Below are 23,936 nucleotides of genomic sequence, written 5' to 3' on the forward strand. Positions count from 1 at the left end.
GAAGAGTCAATTACTAGGGGGCATAGGTTTAAGGTGCGAGGGGCAAGGTTTAAAGGAGATGTATGAGGCAAGTTTTTTTTTTACACAGAGGATGATGGGTGCCTGGAACTCTCTGCCGGGGAGGTAGTGGAAGCAGATACGATAGTGACTTTTAAGGGGCGTCTTGACAAATACATGAATAGGATGGAAATAGAGGGATATGGTCCCTGGAAGGATAGGGGTTTTAGTTCAGTCGGGTAGCATGGTCGGTGCAGGCTTGGAGGGCCGAAGGGCCTGTTCCTGTGCTATAATATTCTTTGTTCTTTAACCTCTCTATATGCTTTTGAAGACTCCTTATGTCCCCTTCACAACTTGCTGTCCTATCCATCATCGTGTCATCATCAAATTTAGCAATCTTTCACTCATTCTTTTCATCCAAGTCATTAAGAAGGATGGTAAGTAATTGAGCACTGATCCCTGTGGCACTCCACTCGGTAAATCTTGCCAACCCAAAACTAAGCCATTTGCCCTACTCTCTGCTTCCTGTTAGCTAACCAATCCTCTGTCCATGAACTCTTCTTTTGTCTATTAACCTTGACATGCACAAAACCATGTTATCTCTGCCTGACTCCATCACCCATAGATTGCAATCAGTAAGGATAGGTAATTGCACCACCTCCACGATCAACCTCAACACCCGTGCCCCGCAAGGCTGTGTCCTCAGTCCCTTATACTCCTTGTACACCTATGACTGTGTGGCCAAATTCCCCTCCAACCCCGTTTTCAAGTTTGCCAATGACACCACCGTAGGAGTTGGATCTCAAACAATGACGAGGCAGAGTACAGAAAAGACATAGAGAATCTGGTGAAATGCTGCAATGACAAATATCTCTCCCTCAATGTCAGTAAAATGAAGGAGATAGTCATCGACTTCAGGAAGCATAGTGAAGAACATGCCCCTGTCTACATTAATGGTGAAGTGGAAATGGTTGAGAGCTCCAGGTTTAGTCATAGAGGTTTACAGCATGGAAACAGGCCCTTTGGCCCAACTTGTCCATGCCGGCCTTTTTTTTAAACCACTAGGCTAGTCCCAATTGCCCGCCTTTGGCCCATATCCCTCTAAAACCCATTGTACCCACGTAACTGTCTAAACACTTTTTAAAAGACAAGTTTGTACCCGCCTCTACTACTACCTCTGGCAGCTTGTTCCAGACCCTCACCACCCTCTGTGTGAAAAAATTGCCCCTCTGGACACTTTTGTATTTCTCCCCTCTCACCTTAAACCTATGCCCTCTAGTTTTAGACTACCCCTACCTTTGGGAAAAGATATTGACTATCTAGCTGATCTGTGCCCCGCCATTATTTTATAGACCACTACAAGATCGCCCCTCAGCCTCCTACGTTCCAGAGAAAAAAGTCCCAGTCTATTCAAACTCTCCTTATAACTCAAACCATCAAGTCCCGGTGGCATCCTAGTAAATCTTTCCTGCACTCTTTCTAGTTTAATAATATCCTTTCTACAATAGGGTGGCCAGAACAGTACACAGTGCTCCTTCCTAAAGGTGGCTTTAAATGAATAATTAACAACTTATTTTATTCAACCAACCGGGAACTTTAACTAAAGCTGTAACAATTTTAATTAAAGGATGGTTCGACTGAAATGCTGTTCAAATAAAGATTAGGATCATTTAGTACCAAAACAGTAATAACAGAATCTTAGTCACTCTCAAAAAAACTAGATACAACCAGGTCTGGTGGCTTGGAAAAGATTTGGAGGTGTTTAGATCACCAACAACCTGTCCTGGTCCCTCCATGCCGACACTATAATTAAGAAAGCCCACCAACGCCACTACTTTCTCAGAAGGTTAAGGAAATTCAACATGCCCACTACATCTCTCTCCAATTTTTACAGATGCACCATAGAAAGCATCCTATCCGGATGTATCACAACTTGTTATGGCTCCTGCTTTGTCCAAGACCACAAGAAACTGCGAAGGGTTGTGAACATAGCCCAGTCTATCACGCAAACTAGCCTCCCATCCATTGACTCTGTCTACCAGGCCTCGGGAAAGCAGCCAGCATAATCAAGAACCTCACACACCCCGAACATACTCTCTTCCACCACCTTCCATCGGGGGAAAAAAAGAGCCTGAAAGCACGTACCAACTGACTGAAAAACAGCTTCTTCCCTGCTGTCATGAGACTTTTGAATGGAGCTATTATATATTAAGCTGATCTTTCTCTACACCCTATCTGTAGCTGCAACACCATATCCAGCACCCTGTCCTTTCCTTCTCCCCTATGTACTCTGAGTGGTATGCTTTGCCTGTATAGTGCACAAGAAACAATACTTTTCACTGTATCCCAATACATGTGACAATAAATCAAAGATTTTAAAAGTGCTCTGTTATAATCTCCTTAACAGCTTTTTATGTTTAGTTTTTTTTATTAGTGTTACAAGTAGGCTTACATTAACACTGCAATGAAGTTACTGTGAAAACCCCCTTGTTGCCATACTCCAGCGCCTGTTCGGGTACGCTGAGGGAGAATTTAGCATGGCCAATGCACCGAACCAGCACGTCTTTCGGACTGTGGGAGAAACCGGAGCACCCTGAGGAAACCCACCCAGACACAGGGAGAATGTATATACTCCACACAGATAGCCACCCAAGCTAAGAATTGAACCCGGGCCCCTGGCGCTGAGGCAGCAGTGCCACCATGCCGCCCCCTCTGACACTTAGCACTATACCTCTGAGCTGCTGGGTAAATTGGCCTGTGGTTTCCTGCTTTCTGTTTCCCTTCTTTCTTTATCCTTAAGTGGTGTTGTTATGTGGCTCAATGTCTTGATTTATGTTATAATGTTCCAGTGAAATGCCGTGGGACATTTCCTTGCATTAAAGATGCTATATGGAATATAAGTTGTTGATCTGTACTTCAATCCATTTACTGTGCTTCGTTCCAAATCCCTTGGTATCTTTGCCCATAAACATGTTATCAGTCTCGTCTTGAAGTTGTATTTGCCCCACGCCCCAAAATCCTTCTGTGCGAGAAGGAATTTCAGATTTCTGCCACCTGTCACGTGTAAAAGGTTGATGTTGTCTTTGTCCTTATTTCATCTTGACCAGATGAAAAAGTTTCTTTGTATCGACCCTCCTGATTCCAGTTAACATTTTACACACCTCGGTCAGATGAACCCTCCGTCCCTTACACCAGAGGGAACCCTCCATCTTCTGCACCCAGTTCCACCAGACGTTAAGATATGTCTATATACGTTTCCCTCTGTTTCTTTTTGCAGTTCCAGTTCTCTCCTGTGAAACTAGCCGAGCTTCACAGTGACCTGAAAATCCAGGAGAAAGATGAGCTGAACTGGAAGAAGTTGAAAGCTGACGGACTCGATGAGGATGGCGAGAAGGAAGCCAGGCTGCGGCGTAACTTCAACGGTAAACTCTTGGTGTCTTCAAAGCTCTGAAGCGGGGTCTGTATTCACTGGATTCCCAGACAGATGGAGCAAGCACACAGAGAAAACTAAACGATTGCATTGATATAGCGACTTTCCTGAACTCAGGACATCCCAAAGCGCTACGGAACTAGTGAAGTATTTTTGAAATCTGGCCACTGTTGTGTAGGAAACGTGTCAATTATTTTGTGCATAGTAAACTCCCACAAGGAGTAATGTGAGAATGATTAGATTGCTTGTTTTGGTGGTGTTGTGAGGAATAATTATTGGCCAGGACACCAGGGGTAACTCCCCTGCTCACCAAGCCATAATGAAATATTTTACATGTACCCCACAGGGCAGGCATCACCTTGATTTAATGTCTCATCCGAATTAAGGCATCTCTGACAGTGCAGCACTTCTTTAGTACTACGCTGGAGTGTCACTCTTAATTGTTGTGCTTGCATCCTGGAGTGGGACTTAAATCCACAACCTTCTGGCCCAGTGTTATGAACGGAGCAACAGCTCCAGGTAGCACTGCTGCCTCACAGCGCCAAGGACTTGGGTTCAATTCCGGCCTTGAGTGACTGTGTGGAGTCTGCACATTCTCCACGTGTCTGCGTGGGTTTCCTCCAGGTGCTCCGGTTTCCTCCCACAGTCCAAATATGTGTGGGTTAGGTAAATTGTTCCTGGTAAGTTGCCCCTTCGTGTCATGGACTAGCAAGCTAAATACATAGGGTTACAGGATAGGGCCTCGGTGGGATTGTTGTTGGTGCAGGCTCAATGGATCAGATGACCTCCTCCTGCCCTGTTTGGATTCTATGACTCTATGATACATTTATAAGATATGTCCAAAGATCTGTAGGTTAGGTGGATTGGCCATGCTAAATTGCCCCTTGGTGTCCAAAAATGTGTTGGTTAGGTGGATTGGCCATGCTAAATTGCCCCTAGGTATCCAAAGATGTATAGATTAGGTGGATTGGCCATGCACCTTAGTGTGCAAAGATCTGTAGGTTAGGGTGATTAGCGGGATAAATACATGGGGTTAGGGAGATGAGGCCTGTATAGGATGCTCTGTCGGATAATCGGTGCAGACTCAATGGGCCAAATGGCAGCCTTCTGGACTGTAGTAATTCTATGATATTGACTCATCTAATGAAGGAGCAATGCTCTGAAAGCTCGTGATTCCAAATAAACCTGTTGGACTTTAAACTGGTGTTGTGAGACTTCTTACTGTGCCCACCCCAATCCAACGCCAACATCTCCACCTCGTGATTCTATGATAAAGCAACTTTAAGTGAACTTCACTATTTTTGTTTTCAATGCAGTCATCCTCACAAAGTACAGACTTGATGGAAGAAAGGATGCTGCTCCAATGGACACAAATTATCTGAAAGATTCAATGGACTCTGAAAATGATGTGTTTGAAGATCCAAAACTGGAAAAATTGTGGAATAAGGTTGGTGGCTCCCCTTTTTGGCTCTGATTCAAAAGACATTGATCCCTAAATTAACCAAAGGAACCAGAAAAAAGAGAGGGCAGTTATCACTCCTCCAAAAAGGGCTGGTACACAGCCTTGAAATCTAGCATTATATCTCGCTTCCCTTGTGTTTCCAACACGGTGAATTAGCCTTTTGTCATGCAGTGACTTATATGAGCAGGACATGTTTGTGGCAAGGGCAGATATTACCTCTTGTAAAAATTAAGAATTCAAAACCAGAGTGTTCTTTTTCCTGGACTAGCTTCGATCACTAGAGTCGGAGAGGAATTTGCCAGATTTTTTCTTCCCCCAGAATTACCCTGGACCTTTATCTTGTTTGATTTAAATCAAGAGGACAGGGAGCCAAATATTCAAGTTGCGCAGTAAAAGTTCAGTGTGATTGTATCTTTCAATATTAGGTCATCAGCCACACAATGTGTTGATTGGAAAGCCTTCAATTTAAATACAACAGTTCCAGTCAGTTAGATTTCTGCTAACCTCATGACCTTGGCCTCATAAACTCTGCCCTCGTTCCTCCCACCCCTTCTAGCCAATCTGTCTAGTCTGAGCCATATAAGTTTCAAAACTTCAACACAAATATAACAATTTTGTAATATTGTGGAACCTATACTGCACAGAAGGAGGCTATTCAGCCCAGTTTGCCTGTGCTGGCTCAATTCAGTCCCATGTGCCTGCAAATTAGCTTCATGTGAATACATGTGCAACTGCCTTTTGAACATTGTTATGGGATCTGAATCCACCAACTCTTCCTCAGGATTTTGAATTACTTTTTAGGTGCCCACTTCACTTTCCCTGCTCTAAGGAGACCAATCAAAGCTTCTCCATTCTCACTGAATTCATTAATCTTTGGTATCATTCTGATAAGACCATAAGACATTGGAGCAGAATTAGGCTACTCGGCCTATCGAGTCTGTTCCGCCATTCAATCATAGCTGATATTTTTCTCATCCCCATTCTCCTGCCTTTTCCCCATAACCCCTGATCCGCTTATCAATCAAGAACCTATCTATCTCTGTCTTAAAGACACTCAATGACCTGGCTGCCACAGCCTTCTGCGACAAAGAGTTCCACAGATTCACCACTCTCTGGCTGAAGAAATTCCTCCTCATCTCTGTTTTAAAGGATCGTCCCTTTAGCCTGAGGTTGTGCCCTCTGGTTCTAGTTTTTCCTACTAGTGGAAACGTCCTCTCCACATCCACTCTATCCAGGCCTTGCAGTATCCTGTAAGTTTCAATAAGATCCCCCCTCATCCTTCTAAACTCCAACGAGTACAGACTTCCTCTATACCTTCCAAAGCCTTGACATCCATCCTAAAGGGTAATATTATCAGTACAGAGTTGGTAACAGTGAATTTGTTTGGTTTTTTTTTTGCTTTCACCAGATCTTTGTAAGGTTGAGGATTTTTTTTTTGCAATGAAACAGATTTTAATTTCTCCCTGGGGATTTAGCATAGTTATGAATAGGCTGTGACCGGAATAGTGTAAGTGCTTCATCTACATGGACTCAGGAAATCTGATGGAGAAAGTTTGCCAATGGCTTGTAGTTGACATTGCAATCTTCTCACATGAATATGGAAATTTTGAAGGTAAATTCCAAGTACATGTTGCACCCAATTTTAATCAATTGCACCTTTAACCTGGACTTCTTGATAGGCAACAACATCTGGGAAATTTAGCAACGATGAGGTTCGAAAACTGCGCCGTGAGTTTCAGCACCACCAGGATAAAGTTCAGGAGTATCACATCCTGAGGGAGACTGTCAGCAGGAATGAAGGTATTGCAGTTAAAACCACTGACTGAATTACTTTAGTAAGAAGTCTCTCAACACCAGATTAAAGTCCAACACGTTTATTTGGAATCACAAGCTTTCGGAGCGCTGTTCCTTCCTCAGGTGATGAAGGAGCAGTGCTCCAAAAGCTCGTGATTCCAAATAAACCTGTTGGACTTCACCCTGGTGTTGTGAGACTTCTTACTGTGCCCTCCCCAGTCCAACACTCCTCATCATGAATTTCTTCAGGCCAGACTTTTGTAGTTAAGTAATTGTTCTCCATGATCTTTCTCTTGCTAAATGACTTCAAAGCTACTGTGGACTTTATCATGACTTCAAGTTAATTATGTTAAAATTTGTCAATTGGACAGCCTTTGCAAATCCAAGGGCAAAAGCAGCTGTCTTTTAAATTTGGATCAAAAATATCAAATTTATCACTTGGCCCATATATTGTCCGCATCTGTATTTGATGGGGTCATGGAAGAAGTTTCAAGAGTATTTTAGTCCCCTTTTGACCCTGGAATTTTCTCAGTTGCGGGGGGGGGTGGCGGTGGGGGGGGATTTTTGTCTGTCAGATTATGTGGCTGCAGGAGAAGGAAATAGGAACTGTCCAGTCACAATTCTCTCGTTGGAGTTTAGAAGAATGTGTGGGATAGGATTGATGGACCAGCTGGCCATTTCCTGCCCCTCCATTTTGAATATTTGCAACTTGATTGTGGCGTGAAATTTGGAGCAGCAGACGTTAAGAGAACCTTAATGGAACTGTTCAGAAACGTTGAAAATGTTTAAATTATGATGTGGGTTCAGTGCAAGATTATTTCTTTGAGTCTGAGCTGTAAACTCTCTGGTATCAAAGCATTCATGAGAGCTGGGAAAGGGTAGAGGAATGGGATTTGTGTGTTCAACTCCAATATAGAATTAGCACAGGCCCAATTATGAGCGCTGAATGGTTCTCTGCTCAAATATATGCTTCAGGCAAATTGTGTTTTTTTTTTAATGAAGTGTAACTCTGTGCTTTCCCCAGACATTTATCAGAATGTGATCAGCCCATCTGAAGCCTATGTCAAGGAAGATTTACTACATTCCAAGCATGTGGAACTGAAGGATAAGCACCGCAATGTCCAAGCAAGTTTTGAGCGATTGCGCAAACTCATCCATCAAGGTTATGATGAGGACAGTGGTAATGTTCTTCTTCCTCTTGTCAAACAGTACAGGGTTTACTTGGTAGAGTTGGGGGGAGCTCATCCCTTTCAGGTTGATCCATGTGGGCTGGGATTCTCCCAAACAAATTCTAAGTCCCCAACACGTGGGAAAATGGGAGTAAATCCCACTGGATTGTTTTTTTAGCATGATTTCCAGAATGAATCTCCCACACTCTGTGCATCACAGAGTGCCTCAGCATGATTCACTCTGGAAATCTGTGGGCGGGGTCTATTCCCACCCGAGAGGCCAGCAGCAGAACGCTGAGTGGGCCACTTTGCGTGCAGCGATCTGCCAGTGTGGAAATTTGTACTTGTGCAGTGCCCCCCTCCAACCCCCTGCCAATTGGTGGCCTGACCTGGAACCCCCAAATGCTGGCTTTCTGACCCCCCACCCCCTGATCGCTGACCTCCCAGACCACCCCTGAAGAGCCCCTATTGTTCCCCCATCTCCCTCCCACCCTCCCCCGAACCCCCTCGACAGTTCCAATCCCCAGGTGCAGAGTCGCAGCGGGTTCCCCCCCCCCCAATCACCACTGATTGCCCTGCCCCCCAACTGGCACCACCCCCTTGGTACTGCCCGATGTTCAGTGGACAGTGCCATGGTGCCCTTTGGGGAGTGCCAGGCTGGCTCTGCCTAAAGGCCACCCCCCCCTTACCCTCAAACTGTTGCAGGGCCTCAGTGGCCTCTGTTCCCTCCAGCAGGGTCGGGCCACCTATTCCCGGTTCGTGGGAAGCAGGAGTAAACCCTGCTGGAGGGAACCACTCAGTCCTGGGACAGCTAATCAGATGTAAATACTGATTTCCATATTGTAATCAGCTCCACGCCGATTTCCGATGGGGAGCTGATTACGCTGGAAATCTTAGTCTCAGCGACCAGCGAAGGCCGTGAAGCCTAGTGGGAACCCTGCGAAAAGCCCCCTGCTGATGTCTCCCGGCCTGCTGTGCTGCTCCAGCAGTGCAGTGGGCTGGGAGAATCGCACCCGTGGTCTCAAAATAACATAAGGACAATCATTTGCTTCGAACAAAAGAACAGGCATTTGCAGCATCTGGTCGCCACATTGCAGGGCGGATGTGGAGGCTTTGGAGAGGGTGCAGAAGGGGTTTACCAGGATGCTGCCTGGGTTAGAGGGCATGAGTAATAAGGAGAGGCTGGACAGACTAGGGTTGTTTTCTCTGGAGCAGCTGAGAGGAGACCTACTAGAAGTCTATAAAATTATGAGAGGCATAGATATGGTTGACAGTCAGAATCTTTTTCCCAGAGTTGAAATGTCTAATATTAGGGGGCATGCACTTAAAGTGAGAGAGGGAAAGTTCAAAGGAGATGTGAGCGGCAAGTTTTTTACACAGGGAGTGGTAGGTGTCTGGAACCCGCTGCCAGGAGTGGTGGTGGAGGCAGATATGATAGGGGCATTCAAGGGGCTTTTAGATAAGCACATGAATATACAAGGAATAGAGGGATACGGACCAAGGGCAGAAGGGATTAGTTTAATTTGGCATCATGTTCGGCACAACATCGTGGGCAGAAGGGCCCGTTCCTGTGCTGTACTGTTCCGCTTTCTATGAATCCCTAAGGGAATTGCGAAATGTGGGCATGAAGTGAGAAAGTGAAGCTGTGATCTTGTGAAGTGGCTGAGCAGGTTTGAATGGTCATCTAGCTCTCTCCTCCTATTTCTTACGTTCTTGAATGTCTGCAGTAAATGCCTGTAGTGGTTCAAGCGGTGAGTTACTTGTCTGACTTTTTAAAGTGCAGGGGCTTGGTGGAGACACAGCAGCCATTCTGCACCCAACAAACAAGTGAAATTACTGGCCAGTTAATTGGTCAAACATTCAGACTTGTCTTGACCATTTTCCCACCAAGAATCTGGGAAGGAGAAACGTAACTTTTACTTGTTGGTTACTTCAAAGCAACTCATTGTCATCAGTGAATTGGGAGTAGGGTCTGGAATATTGTAACGTGACCAGCAGGCAACCTAATTGCAAACTAACTCTTTGAACCAACTGACTTTAAGTTTATTGATTATTGTCACAAGTGAGTTTACATTAACACTACAATGAAGTTACTGTGAAAATCCCCTAGTCGCCACACTCCGGCGCCTGTTCGGGTACACTGAAGGAGGATTTAGCATGGCCAATGCACCTAACGAGCACATCTTTTGGACTGTGGGAGGAAACCGGAGCACCCGGAGGAAACCCATGCAGACACGGGTAGAACGTGCAAACTCTGCACAGTGGCCCAAGCCAGGAATCGAACCCGGGTCCCTGGCGCTGTGAGGCAGCAGTGCTAACCACTGTGCCACCAATTGTTCTTGTGCTTCAGATATTATGGGTTCACACTGCTATCCTCGATCTTGTGTCTGTGACAACTTTGGGCTGCTTGAGAAAGAGCGATATTGTGTGATTCTCTCCGTCAAACTTTAAGGAAGAAGAGGAAGACATAAGTACTGCCCTTGCCCACCACACCCCCCTCCCCTACCTAACCCAGCCCTCCTGTTAATTCTGGGGATTGAGGATTTGTTCTCAAGATACCAATCAAAGTTCCTACCTCAAGTGAAAAGAAACCTTGGGGAAGAAGCTTTGGTACTTGTATGTCTGTCCATCTCCGCTCTCTGCCACGCATAATGACTGAAGATTATTCTGTCAAAATGGGGAGAAATAGATAGGGAAGTGTCAAGAGCCAGAGGACACCGATTGAAAATGATTGGCCAAAGATGACATGAGGAAACTCTTTTCACACAGTGAAAAAAACCCCCATCTATCAGGGTGGCACAGTGGTTAGCACTGCTGCCTTACAGTGCCAGGGACCTGGTTCAATTCAGACTTTGGGTCGCTGTGCAGATTTTGCACATTCTTCCCGTGTCTGTGTGGGTTTCCCCCAGGTTCCACGGTTTCCTCCCACACTCCAAAGATGTGCAGGTTAGGAGGATTGGCGGGGTAAATATGTTGAGTTAGGAGAATAGGGTCTGGGTGGGTTGCTCTGTCGGAGGGTCGGTGCAGACTCGATGGGCCGAATGGGTTCCTTCCGCACTGTAGGAATTCTATGCCTTTCTATGTTCATGTTTCAAAAGCCAGGATTTGGTCAACTTTGGTATTCAACTGTCACTCTGCAAGGTCTATTTGAATTGACCATTTCTATCCTGTTCTGTATTCTGTTTGCATTTTATAATGATTATTGCTAAACCAATCTGGCCAACTGCTTGTGGTTTGACCAGCGATTTCAGTCCAAAAGGACTCTACAACTCTGTTATATATGTGTTGTGTAAAGGATTCAATAGGATAAGTAAAGTGAAATTATTCTAGCTATTCATTGGAAAATCCAGGCAAAGGGGTTACTGAGCAGGCTAATAGGATTCTTTTAGATTGTATACGTCCTATTTTATGAATTTTAAAACATGAAGAAGGTTTATCAGGGTGTTATCAGGAATGAAATATTTCAGATACGAGAAGAGTTTGGGAAAGGTTGTCCTCTTTGCAGCGGAGAAAGTGATGAGAAGTTTTGATAAGAATAGTTTTCTTTCCACTCTTTCTCACGAGTGGGTCATAGAATCTCTACAGTGCAGAAGGAGACCATTCGGCCCATCGAGTCTGTACCGGCCACAATCCCACCCAGGTCCTATTCCCATAACCCCACACATTTACCCTGCTAATCCCCCTGACACTAGGGTCAATTTAGCATGGCCAATCCACCTGACCCGCACATCTTTGGACTGTGGGAGGAAACCGGAGCGCCCGGAGAAAACCCACGCAGACACGCGGAGAACATGCAAACTCCGCACAAACCGGGAATTGAACCCGGGTCCCTGGCGCTGTGAGGCCGCAGTGATAGCCATTGTGCTGCCCTACAACCTAAAAGTATCCTATCATTAACCCCCTCGCCTGGATTCTCCGATGAATAGCTCGGTCATTTTTTTAAATCACTGGTCAAAGATCTAGAGGGAAAACCAGGGGTATTTTCACTCGTTGCAATCTGGAAAACTACCTGGAAATATGACGAAAGCCCATTCCATCAATAATTTCAAATCGAGTTGCACAGATACCCAAAGGTGAGGAACTTACAGGGTTGGGGACAAAAAGTGAATATGTTGACCTCGACAGGACTGCTCTTTCTAAGAGTCAGCACCGTCAGAATGGGCCAAGTAGTCATCTTCTATGCTGTGGGTTCTGTGATTTCAAGCTAAGTTCAAAATCTCATTGCAAGTTTTATCATTTTTGATTTTGCAGGATGTGTGCTGCATTCATGAAAAACCAAATGAAGTTATAAAACAGAGAGTAGTGGAAATGCTCAACATGTTGGCCAGCATCTGAGAGGGGGAAAGCCAAGTTAATGCTTTGGGTGAAGAACCTGCCTGGGATGCTGCCTAGCCTCTTGTGCATTTCCAGTGCGTTCACTCTCTTTTATCAGTAGGAACGTTCCAGTATAAGCGATACCGTCATTGCATTTGAGTGAAATTGTTTAAATTCCTGCCCTCATCAGAATTTTCTGAGCCAAGAGTACTTGAACTGTGGGATATGGCGAAGCGGTCGAACTTCACAGAAGATGAACTGGATTCCATCAAGGTAAACCTTCTTATCGACATACGGGATGGTTCACTCACTCACCAACAAATCTTACACAGAAAAGAGATTCCTGCTAACCTCTCTCCGCATCCTCTAGAAAACAAACTGAAGTAAAACCTTCCTCAAGGTGGCACTCTGGTATTACTTTGGTTGCAGAGTCAAAACTCTGTTGCCTCTCTCCTAAATCTCACCAAGTCCCATTTCACCCATCTGTGCTCACTGAATCAGTTTTTAATTTCTCGTATTTTCAAATCCCTCCATGGACTCGTCCCTCACATTCCCTGTAACTCCCTACTCTCTTCCCAGAACTCTGCGCTCTTCCAAATCTGGACTCTTAGGCATCACCAATTTTTGTTTTTTTCATTGCCGGCCAGCCCTAGAACCATAGAATCCCTGCAGTGCAGAAAGAGGCCATTCAGCCCATCGAGGCTGCATCAACAACAATCCCACCCAGGCCCTATCCCTATAACATCACATACCTACCCTGCTAATACCCCGGACACTCGGTCTATTTAACATGGCCAGTCAACCTAACCATGTCTTTGGACTTGTGGAAAGAAACCAGAGCACCCAGAGGAAGCCCTGCAGACAGGGGGAGAACATGTAAACTCCACAAAGACAGTCACCTGAGGCTGGAATTGAACCCGGGTCCCTGGCACTGTGAGGCAGCAGTGCTAACCACTGTGCCGCCCTACAGCTGCCTAGACTGTAAGCTCTGAAATTTCTTCCCTAAACCTCTGCACTTCTCTCTCTCACTTTAAGACCATACTTAAAATCTACCTCCTTGTCCCAAGCTTTTGGCCATCTGTCCTAATAGATCATTATGTGGCTCAATGTCAAAAGATTTTACTGAGAACTCCCTGTGAAGCATATTGGAATGTTTTATTACATTAAAGCCTCTGTATAAGTATGTGTTGTTCTTGTTTTTATGTTGCATGCATGAAGTGTAAATCTAGAGTGATGACAGGCCTGGGTTACAAAGAGCTTTGGAGCCCATTGGACCTGCTGAAGCATTACGAATTGAATAAAAACAAGTTTGGTTTTATTTTACGTTGTCAGAGACAACTGGGTGAAAGATGGTATCCAGGAATTTGGAGAGCTCTTTCCAAACAGGAGCTAAAGCACAGGTTTCTTTCTCCAATCTGTATTTCATGCAGATGAACCTCTTAATGTCCGAGACACAGACCTGTATTTACACATTAAAGTGAAATACCGCCCTGCTTTTTATTCCAGTGTCCCCTTGAAAGAAGCAGTTTTACTCTCATTGACATCACAAGGACCCCTGCTGCTTTCAGCACAGCTTTTATGTCATAGACTCTGAGCGGTACTATCTGTTCTCCAGGCCAGAACAACTTTATGTTTAACCAAAAGAGAAAATGCTGGAAAATCTCAGCAGATCTGGCAGCATCTGTAAGGAGAGTATTAGCTATGAGGAGAGGTTGGAGAAACTTGGTTTGTTCTCACTGGAACGACAGAGGTTGAGGGGGCGACCTGACAGAAGTCTACAAGATTATGAGAGGCATGGACAGTGGATAGTCAGAAGCTTTTTCCCAGGGTGGAAGAATCAATTACTAGGGGGCAAGGTTTAAAGGAGATGTACGAGGCAAGTTTTTTACACAGAGGGTTGTGGGTGCCTGGAACTCGCTGCCAGGGGAGGCAGTGGAAGCAGGTGCGATAGTGAGTTTTAAGGGACGTCTGGATAAATACATGAATAGGATGGGAAGCTTTTCCCCAGGTTGGTGGTGACGTTCACGAGGGGTCATAGGTTCAAGGTGAAGGGGGGGTGGTTTAACACAGATATCAGAAGGACATATTTTACACAGAAGGTGGTGAGGGCCTGGAATGCGCTGCCAGGCAAGGTGGTGGAGGCGGACACACTGGGAACATTTAAGACTTATCTAGACAGCCATATGAACGGAGTGGGAATGGAGGGATACAAAAGAATGGTCTAGTTTGGACCAGGGAGCGGCACGGGCTTGGAGGGCCGAAGGGCCTGTTCCTGTGCTGTATTGTTCTTTGTTCTAGAGGAATATGATCCTGGAAGGGTGGGGGGTTTTAGTTCAGTCGGGCAGCATGGTCGGTGCAGGCTTGGAGGGCCGAAGGGCTTGTTCCTGTGCTGTAATTTTCTTTGTTCTTTGAGAGAAAAGAGCTGATGTTTCGAGTCCACATGACCCTTTGTCAAAGCTCAATGATGCTGCCAGACCTGCTGAGATTTTCCAGCGTTTTCTCTTTTGGTTTCAGATTCCAGCATCCGCGGTAATTTGCTTTTATGTTTAACCTCCTTTTATTTTGTGCTTGTTTTTTTTTAAAACCTGGTTTATGGCAGGAGGAGCTGAAGCACTTTGAGACAAAGATTGAGAAGCACCAACATTATCAGGAGCAGCTGGACTTGTCCCACCAAAAGCTTAAACACGTGGAGACAATTGGGGACAAGGAGCATTTGTCCAGGAACAAAGAAAAGTATGCAATGCTAACAGAAAAGACAAAAGAACTTGGCTACAAGGTAAATGAGTGCCCTCTTTATCTGCCCCTTAGAGCTCAAGCTCTTTTGTGAAATGTTTCATGTTTGCTGTGTTGGGAATGGGGCCCAATTTGTGCAGAGTAAGCTCCAATAACCTGAACCTAGTGGAGTTAAGACCATAAGACATAGGAGCGGAAGTAAGGCCATTCGGCCCATCGAGTCCACTCCACCATTCAATCATAGTTGATTTCAACTCCATTTACCCGCTCTCTCCCCATAGCCCTTAATTCCTCGAGAAATCAAGAATTTATCAATTTCTGTCTTGAAGACGCTCAACGTCGCGGCCTCCACAGCCCTCTGTGGCAATGAATTCCACAGACCTACCACTCTCTGGCTGAAGAAATTTCTCCTCATCTCTGTTCTAAAGTGACTCCCTTTTATTCTAAGGCTGTGCCCCCACGTCCTAGTCTCCCCTGTTAATGGAAACAACTTCCCTACGTCCATCCTATCTAAGCCGTTCATTATCTTGTAAGTTTCTATCAGATCTCCCCTCAACCTCCTAAACTCCAATGAATATAATCCCACGATCCTCAGACGTTCATCGTATGTCAGGCCTACCATTCCTGGGATCATCCGTGTGAATCTCCGCTGGACCCGCTCCAGTGCCAGTATGTCCTTCCTGAGGTGTGGGGCCCAAAATTGCTCACAGTACTCCAAATGGGGCCTAACCAGTGCTCTATAAAGCCTCAGAAGTACATCCCTGCTTTTGTATTCCAAGCCTCTTGAGATAAATGACAACATTACATTTGCTTTCTTAATTACGGACTCAACCTGCAAATTTACCTTTAGAGAATCCTGGACTAGGACTCCCAAGTCCCTTTGCACTTTAGCATTATGAATTTTGTCACCGTTTAGAAAATAGTCCATGCCTCTATTCTTTTTTCCAAAGTGCACGACCTCGCACTTGCCCACGTTGAATTTCATCAGCCACTTCTTGGACCACTCTCCTAAACTGTCTAAATCTTTCTGCAGCCTCCCCACCTCCTCAATACTACCTGCATTTATTATAGGGGAAAGGGAGGGAGAAGCAGTTTCTTCTTGTTAATGTGCTAAATGCCAATGTCACAATTGCTTTATTGTGCTGTTGAGTGACTGAAAACACTTCCAAAGAACAGTACAGCATAGAAACAGGCCCTTTGACCCACAAAGCTTGCACCGATCATGTTGTCCTATCTAAACCAATCGCCAGTATGCCTCTATTCCCCGCCTGTTCATGTGTAAATCCAGATAAGTCTTAAATGTTACTAACATGTCTGCCTCAACCACCTCACTTGGCAGTGCACTCCAGGCCATCACCACACCCTGTGTAAAAAACATCCCCCGCACATCTCTACTGAACCTTCCCCCCTCCCCTTACCTTGAACTTGTGCCCCCTTGTAATTGTCATTTCTGCCCTGGGAAAAAGCTTCCAACTGTTCCCCTTATCTATCGATGCACCTCATATTTTTATAAATTTCTATCAGGTCGCCCCCTCAGCCTCCATCTTCCCAAGGAGAACAATCCCAGTTTATTCAATCTCTGCTCATTCCTTCCCTGTTTTGTCCTGCAGTTTGGTCTCCTTGAGTGATACTGTAGTCTTGTGGGTTACAAATGGGCATTGGCCATCTTCTGGTACCTTTTTATGCGTGGTGAGGAAGTACCCTCATGGTTGAAGTAGTTTTCTCGGATTCCGTGCCCAGTATTCCCACAAGGAATTGCCATTTGTTAGCTGTGCCTCAGCAATTATAAATCCCTCTGGAGGGAACGGTGTGATCGCAAAAAACTGCAGTGATATTTTTTTAAATGGCTCCTGTTAATCTGTGGATCTTGTTTCAGGTAAAGAAGCACATGCAGGACCTTCTGGCCAGACTCTCAAAGGGAGGCCTCAATCACAATGAACTATGACCCAGCTCCTGCCCAAAATCTGAACCTGCTGTATTCCTGTAGTTGGAACATGTACCAAATCACAATACATACTAATCGTAATTCATCAGGTCTGAAAGACACCATCAAACATAACTTTGCTTCTGTAATGATTCACTCTTTTGTACAAATCATTGGAGCCAGCAGGAGCGGGACCCGTTTGGAACACAAGTTGTATACGGCTGCTTATGCTGAATCACTGTTAATGAAGGTACCGCTTTACATAGCTGATTTGGTTTAAATAGAGTTTATCAAGCAGCGTGCCGTCTCTTGTGTAATCAACATACGTGGTAAATTAAATTCCAGACTTTCTGTATATCGGTATTTGTAATGTTGCTACCTGTTCACTGTATTGGTTATGGATCTATAGACCGGCCTGAGTCAACCTATGAAGGACCAAACAAATTTGTTTTGCTCAACTTGATACATCTCCAAAAGTGAACTTGACAAGACTATGCAGGAGTCACACAGAAGATGCTGTCACCTTCTCTAATGTGCAGTGTGTCCAATACAATCAGGGCCAACACTCCTGCAGTACCAAAGGAGCCATGACGTGGAGTTGCCGGCGTTGGACTGGGGTGGGCACAGTAAGAAGTGTCACAACACCAGGTTAAAGTCCAACAGGTTTATTTGGCAGCACGAGCTTTTGGAGCATTGCTCCTTCATCACCTGATGAAGGAGCAGTGCTCCGAAAGCCCGTGATTCAGCCCTTTGGATCTGTTCTTTCATTGAATTAGATCATGGCTAATAAACTTAAAGTTTATTTATTAGTACCACAAATAGCATTAACACTGCAATGAGGTTACTGTGAAAATGCCCTAGTCGCCACACCCCAGCACCTGTTCGGGTACACGGAGGTAGAATTTAGCATGGCCAGTGCACCTAACCAGCATGTCTTTCGGACTGTGGGAGGAAACCGGAGCACCTGGAGGAAATCCACGCAGACACTGGGAGAACGTGCAGACTCCACACAGACAGCGACCCAGGCTGGGAATCGAACCCGGGTCCCTGGCACTGTGAGGTAGAAGTGCTAACCACTGTGCCACCCATGTCTTTGAGCTACTTACCAGATTTGGTTCCATAACCCTTAATTCCCGTACCTCATAAAACCTCTCTCAATCCTTCCACTGTCTTGGTGCTGTCAGACTGCTTGTCTAATCATCCATTTTTATAGGAACTGCGGTTTCTTTTGGTTAAAGATGAGAAAGACATGTCCCTTCTTGCAAGCTTTGTATCTTTGCCACCTCATTTAACACTCAGCCCCAGAACCTCAGAGAATTTTAAAGGTTAGAGGGTACAGATACAAAAGAGGTCTAGTACAGAAGGTTTCCAAATTTCTTCGTGGCTTTCAGAAGACGCAAACCTGGGAGAAAAGCAGAGCAAAGAGGGTGAAAATAAAATAAACTGGGGGGAGGGGGGAAGGTGAGTGAGGGGGAAAGTCTCCCCAGTTCAGTACTTGTGGTGTAAAGGCACTGTCATAAAGCTTGCATGACATCAGATTTTACCCTGTGCTGGACTGTGGCTTCATTTCCCAGCCTTCCCTCAGGGTCCAAGGACGTCATCTCTTTGTCCTCGATTACAAAGGCTAGAAAAATGCTGGATTGGAAAGAATACATTGCGGCAGTTCTGCAAGACAGTACTATTGTGGACATTGCCATAGCTGGATGCACTCCCAAAAACAAAAGGATTTGGGCATGCAGAAGCGACGGTGTGTTGGGCCAGGTTACATCCCAGGAGATCGAAGTGATCATTGACCACGACAGGAAGTCGATCCTCCAAAACGGGATCACCATCGGTGGGAAGAAGTACTCCATCATCCGCGACAACATGCTGCTGGAGAAGAATCCCTCCATGGATATCAGGACACTGGGCGATGAAGGAAAGAGCATCTGCATCGGGAAATCTTCCAAAGTTTTGATGTTTCTGATGGGGCAGAAGGGAGTTCATGGAGGAGTTGTGAACAAAAAGATGCACGACTTAGTGGATTCCCTAAACAGAAATGGCAACATCTAATTTACCCATGAGTGAAATAAAGCTGGAAAAACATACTTTTCCTATCTTGGTGCCTGTTTTTGTTTTACTATATTGGGGTTTATTTCTTATAAGTTGTTTTTTAGGTTTATGATCAAAATTTTTTGTGTGTGTATACTGGCAAGTTATTTTAGCATGAAGAACTCCTTTTCCCTACTGATATTCCCCTCCCAGTACTGATACCTGAACACTCTGCCAGCAGCACATCGACTCCAGGGAGATATCTTTCACCACTGCTGCCAATTGGTGAACCCACCTCTGCAAATAATTCTCTCTGTTGCGCTCATTGCAGTTACCCCTTGTCATACTGTGAACTATGCTGGTCCAGCTGTCATTTTTCACCTCTAATATAATCTCACCCTGCCCCTTCATCAGTTCATCTGCTATTGAAGCCCCCATTTGTGCTCTGTTACCCTTCTCAACTATTGGCAACACAGTGGTTAGCACTGCTGCCTCACAGTGCCAGAGACCGAGGTTCGATTCCCGCCTTGAGTCACTGTCTGTGTGGAGTTTGCAGGTTCTGCCCGTGTCTGCATGGGTTTCCTCCAGGTGCTCCGGTTTCCTCCCACAGTCTGAAAGACGTGCTGGTTAGGTGCATTGACCCGAACAAGTGCCGAAGTGTGGCGACTAGGCGATTTTCACAGTAACTTCATTGCAGTGTTAATGTAAGCTTTACTTGTGACTAATAAATAAACTTTAACTTTATTGCAATGAATTCCTGGCTGATAGCTTGAAATCATCTGAAATTCTACTGCCTGTATCCTAATTCGCAACAAGTACCAATCATCTATCACTTCTCTACACACTTGCAATATCATTGGCAATCGTGTTAGAATAAAACTTAACTGGGCCAACCACATAAGCACTGTGGTGACAAGAACAAGTCGGAGGCTGGAAAATTTGCAGCAACTATTCCAGACTCCCCAAAACTCTTACATCTACAAGGCGCAAATCAGGGTTGTGATGGAATACGCTTTACTTGCCTGGATGAGTGCAGCTCCAACAACACTCAAATGCTCGCCACCTCCAGGACAAAGCAGCCAACTTAGTTGGCACCCTATCCATCACTTTAAACATTCACTCCCTTCACAGTGGTACCATCTTCAAGATGACCTGCAGCAACTCACCACGTTCGAGAGCAGCTTCCAAACTTATCAGCACCTAGAGCAGCAAACATCTGGAAACACCACTACCTGCAAGTTCAAGATAGATGTTTTTTAATTTCATAGGATGTGGGTGTCACTGGCTGGACCAGCATTTGTTTCCCCCATCCCTAATTACCCTTAAACTGAGTGCCTCACTCAACCATTTCAGAGGGCAGTAAGAGTCAACTACATTGCTGGAGTCACATGTAGGCCAGACCGGGTAAGGACGGCAGATTTCCTTCCCTAAAGTTTATTTATTGAACCAGATGGGCTTTTACGACAATCATTGATGGCTTCATGGTTCACTGAGATTGGTTTTCAATTCCAGATTTAGTAATTGAATTTAAATTCCACCAGCTGCCATGATGGGATTTGAAGCCATATTCCCAAGAGCATTAGCCTGATCCTCTGGATTACCACTGTTAGGCCACCACCTGCCTCTTGAACGTCATTACTTGGAAATATATGACCATTCCTTCATTGTCACTGGATCAGAAACTGGAGCTCCTGATCTAAAGCATTGTGGGCATACCAATGCCACATGGACTCCAATGCTTCAAAGAAGGAAGCTCACCAACTTTTCAAGGGCAATTAAAAATTAAATGTTGTCTTGCCAATGATGTTCATATCCCATGAACGAATAAGAAAAAGGCCACTGGGAGACTTTCACTGCTCCTGAATGCTGCACGGTTGCACAGTGGTTAGCACCGCTGCTTCGTACGCCAGGGACCTGGGTTCAATTCCCGGCTTGGGTCACTGTCTGTGCAGAGACTGCACATTCTCCCCGTGTCTGCATGGGTTTACTCCAGGTGCTCCGGTTTCCTCCACATTCTGAAAGATGTGCTAGTTAGGTGCATTGGCCATGCTAAATTCTCCCTCTGTGTACCCGAACAGGCACTGGACTGTGGCGACTAGGGGAATTTCACAGTGACTTCATTGCAATGTTAATGTAAGCCTTACTTGTGACTAATAAATAAACTTTAATGTTCATGTGAGAACCTTGGTTTAGTAGCCAATACAGCATCTTCAACGCTGCATCAGTACCTTACTGAAGTTCCAGCCTAGGTTACCTGTTTCTTATACTGGATCAATGGAGCTGTAGTTGAGGTTAACTATGGTCTCCTTGAATGGTGGAAGAAACATGAGAGACTGAATGACCTAATCCTATTTCACTTTTCTGCCTTGGCTCATTTTACTGTCTTGTTCCATATCCTTTGAATCTCTTACCCAATAGCATAAAAGTCCAAAGATGTGTGGGTTAGGTTGATTGGCCAGGCTAAATTGTCCCTTGTGTCAGGAGGATTAGCAGGGTAATATTCGAGAAGAAATATGTTTGCAGAGAATATTCTACTAGGTGACAGGGTTAGCAGTAGTACTAGCAGGGTTACGGGAATAGGGCCTGGGTGGGATTGTGGTCGGTACAGATTCTATGGGCCGAATGGTCTCCTGTACTGTAGGGATTCTATGATAACCAATTTGGAAATGTCACTGATTCATCATCCACAGGCTTTTGGGATGATAAATCTTGATTTGCAGGTGGCAAAGATAAGTAGGAAAGTATGTTGTGAAGAGCACACAAGGAGGTTGCAGATGAATGTAGCTGGTTTAGTGAGTGGTTAGAAATCTGACGGAGCTGTTGACTTTGGCAGGAAGAATAAAAAGGCAGAGTATTACTCAAGCAGAGAACAACTGCAGAATTCCAAAGTGCAGAGGGATCTAAATGTTCTTGTGCATGAGTCACAAAAGGTTAGTTTGCAGGAACAGCAACAAGAAGGCAAATGGAATGTTGCCCTTTGTTGTGAGGGAAATCAAACATCAGAGTAATGATATGCTTCAGTTATACAGGGCATTGGTGCGATCACGTCTTGAATAGTGTGCGCAGTTTGGGCACCTTATTTAATGAAGGGTGTAAATACATTGGAGACGGTTCAGAGAAGGTTTACTAGATACCTGGAATGAATGGGTTGACTTGTGGGGAAAGGTTGGACAGATTGAGCTTGGAATTTTGAGGTTGTGTGGGAGGGGGGGTGGAGGGCGATGGTGACTTGATGGAAGTGGGAACCGAAACAGCAGGCCAGTAAGTGTAGGGAATGGGGAAAAAAGTGAGACTGAGATAAACATAGGCAGAGTATAAACATAAATAAACATAGAGCAGGCAGAGGGAAGCCGTGGGGCTTGGTGGGACTGGAGCTCTGGAGTGCGTTTGCTTCAATGCAAGAAGTATTGCAGGGAGGACAGATGTACTGAGAGCCTGGATTACACATGGAATTGTAATTACGGAGGCATGGTTAAAGGAGGGACGGCACTGGCATCTTAACATTCCGAGATATTGTTGTTTTATGCGGGACAGAAAGGGAAACAAAAGAGGTGGAGGAGTTGCATTACTGATTGGGGAGCAGATCACAGCAGTGCTGAAGGATGGATCTTGTTGTGAGGCATTATGGGTGGAGCTCATGAATAGGAAGGGTGAAATCACAATGTTGGGAGTGTACTATAGACCCCCCAACAGCCTGCAGGAGACAGAGGAGCAGTTGTGTAATCAGATACTGAAAAGGTGTGAAAAAGCAGGGTAGTTATGTGAGTGACTTTTACTTCTCCCATATTGACTGCAATTCTCTTACAGTCAGGGGCTCGGATGGAGAGCAATTTGTTGGATGTGTCCAGAAGGGCTTTTTGATACAGTATGTTGACAATCCCAACCAGGGAGAGGGCCATACTAAACTTGGTATTGGGGAATGAGCTGGGCCAATGATCGATGTTTCAGTGGGACAAATACAGAAAATGAGGGAAAATCTCAGCAGGTCTGACAGGGAGAGAATAGAGCCAACGTTTTGTGTCTAGATTTGATTTGATTTATTATTGTCACGTATTAACACACAGTGAAAAGTATTGTTTCTTGCGCTATACAGACAAAACATACCGTTCATAGAGAAGGAAATGAGAGAGTGCAGAGTGTAGTGTTACAGTCATAGCTAGGGTGTGGAGAAAGATCAACTTAATGCAAGGTAAGTCCATTCAGAAGTCTGACAGCAGCACAGAAGAAGCTGTTCTTGAGTCGGTTGGTACGTGACCTCAGACTTTTGTATCTTTTTCCCGAAGGAACGAGGTGGAAGCGAGAATGTCTGGGGTGCGTGGGGTCCTTAATTATGCTGGCTGCTTTGCCAAGGCAGTGGGAAGTGTAGACAGAGTCAATGGATGGGAGGCTGGTTTGCATGATGGATTGGGCTGCATTCACGACCTTTTGTAGTTCTTTGCGGTCTTGGGCAGAGCAGGAGCCATACCAAGCTGTGATACAACCAGAAAGAATGCGTTCTATGGTGCATCTGTAAAAGTTGGTGAGAGTCGTAGCTGACATGCCAAATTTCCTTAGTCTTCTGAGAAGGATGATGGGCTTTCTGACCCTTCATCAGAGCTAAGAGCAAAGAGAATCAGCAGAGATTTATACAATTGGGGAGGGGGTGTGGAATTGGACAAAGGGAATGTAAATGAGAAGGTGCTAAGAGAGTCCATTAAGTGATCAGAATGCGAAAATGCAGAACAGAGATACAGATTGTTAAAGGACTGCCTGAGGAATGTGGCAGTTGCGCTGAAGGGGGTGGAAAGGAGGAGAGCTGGAATGGAGAAGTGGAAAAAAAAGAATTGAAAAAGAAAGATGATAAAATGGATGAAATGAAATGGAATAAAATAAATGGAAGTGGAGTGAAGGTGGAGGAGAGAGTTCATCATCTGAAGTTGTTGAACTCTATGTTCAGTCCAGTGGGGGAGCACTTTGGGCTTAGCAACCACAATTCCATTGGATTTCGGGTAGTCATGGATAAGGACAAGAGTGGCCCTCGGTTGAGGGGGCTTAATTGGGCGAAGGCCAATTACATCCAAATTAGACAGGAACTGGGGAATG

The 23,936-nt window shown here is 45.1% G+C and overlaps 2 protein-coding genes across 3 annotated transcripts in view; one reads left to right on the forward strand and one right to left on the reverse strand.

Annotated features, from left to right (window-relative positions):
* lrpap1 (low density lipoprotein receptor-related protein associated protein 1) overlaps positions 1-18,910 on the forward strand; it is a 39,557-nt gene extending 20,647 nt beyond the window's left edge. The window contains exons 2-8 of one of the 2 annotated variants that reach the window (XM_078215159.1): positions 3,275-3,419; positions 4,744-4,874; positions 6,569-6,689; positions 7,708-7,863; positions 12,357-12,439; positions 14,766-14,942; positions 16,776-18,910. In XM_078215159.1, the coding sequence (XP_078071285.1) occupies positions 3,275-3,419; positions 4,744-4,874; positions 6,569-6,689; positions 7,708-7,863; positions 12,357-12,439; positions 14,766-14,942; positions 16,776-16,844 (882 nt within the window). In that variant the 3' untranslated portion in view covers positions 16,845-18,910. The remainder of the gene's footprint in view (positions 1-3,274; positions 3,420-4,743; positions 4,875-6,568; positions 6,690-7,707; positions 7,864-12,356; positions 12,440-14,765; positions 14,943-16,775) is intronic. The other variant, XM_078215161.1, reaches the window with a different exon arrangement.
* Positions 1-23,936, reverse strand: part of LOC144495167 (uncharacterized) — a 59,953-nt gene that overhangs the window by 31,348 nt on the left and 4,669 nt on the right. The window lies entirely within an intron of this gene.

This window comes from Mustelus asterias, chromosome 6 (genome assembly GCF_964213995.1).
Source record: "Mustelus asterias chromosome 6, sMusAst1.hap1.1, whole genome shotgun sequence".
Classification (NCBI taxonomy): Eukaryota; Metazoa; Chordata; class Chondrichthyes; order Carcharhiniformes; family Triakidae; genus Mustelus; species Mustelus asterias.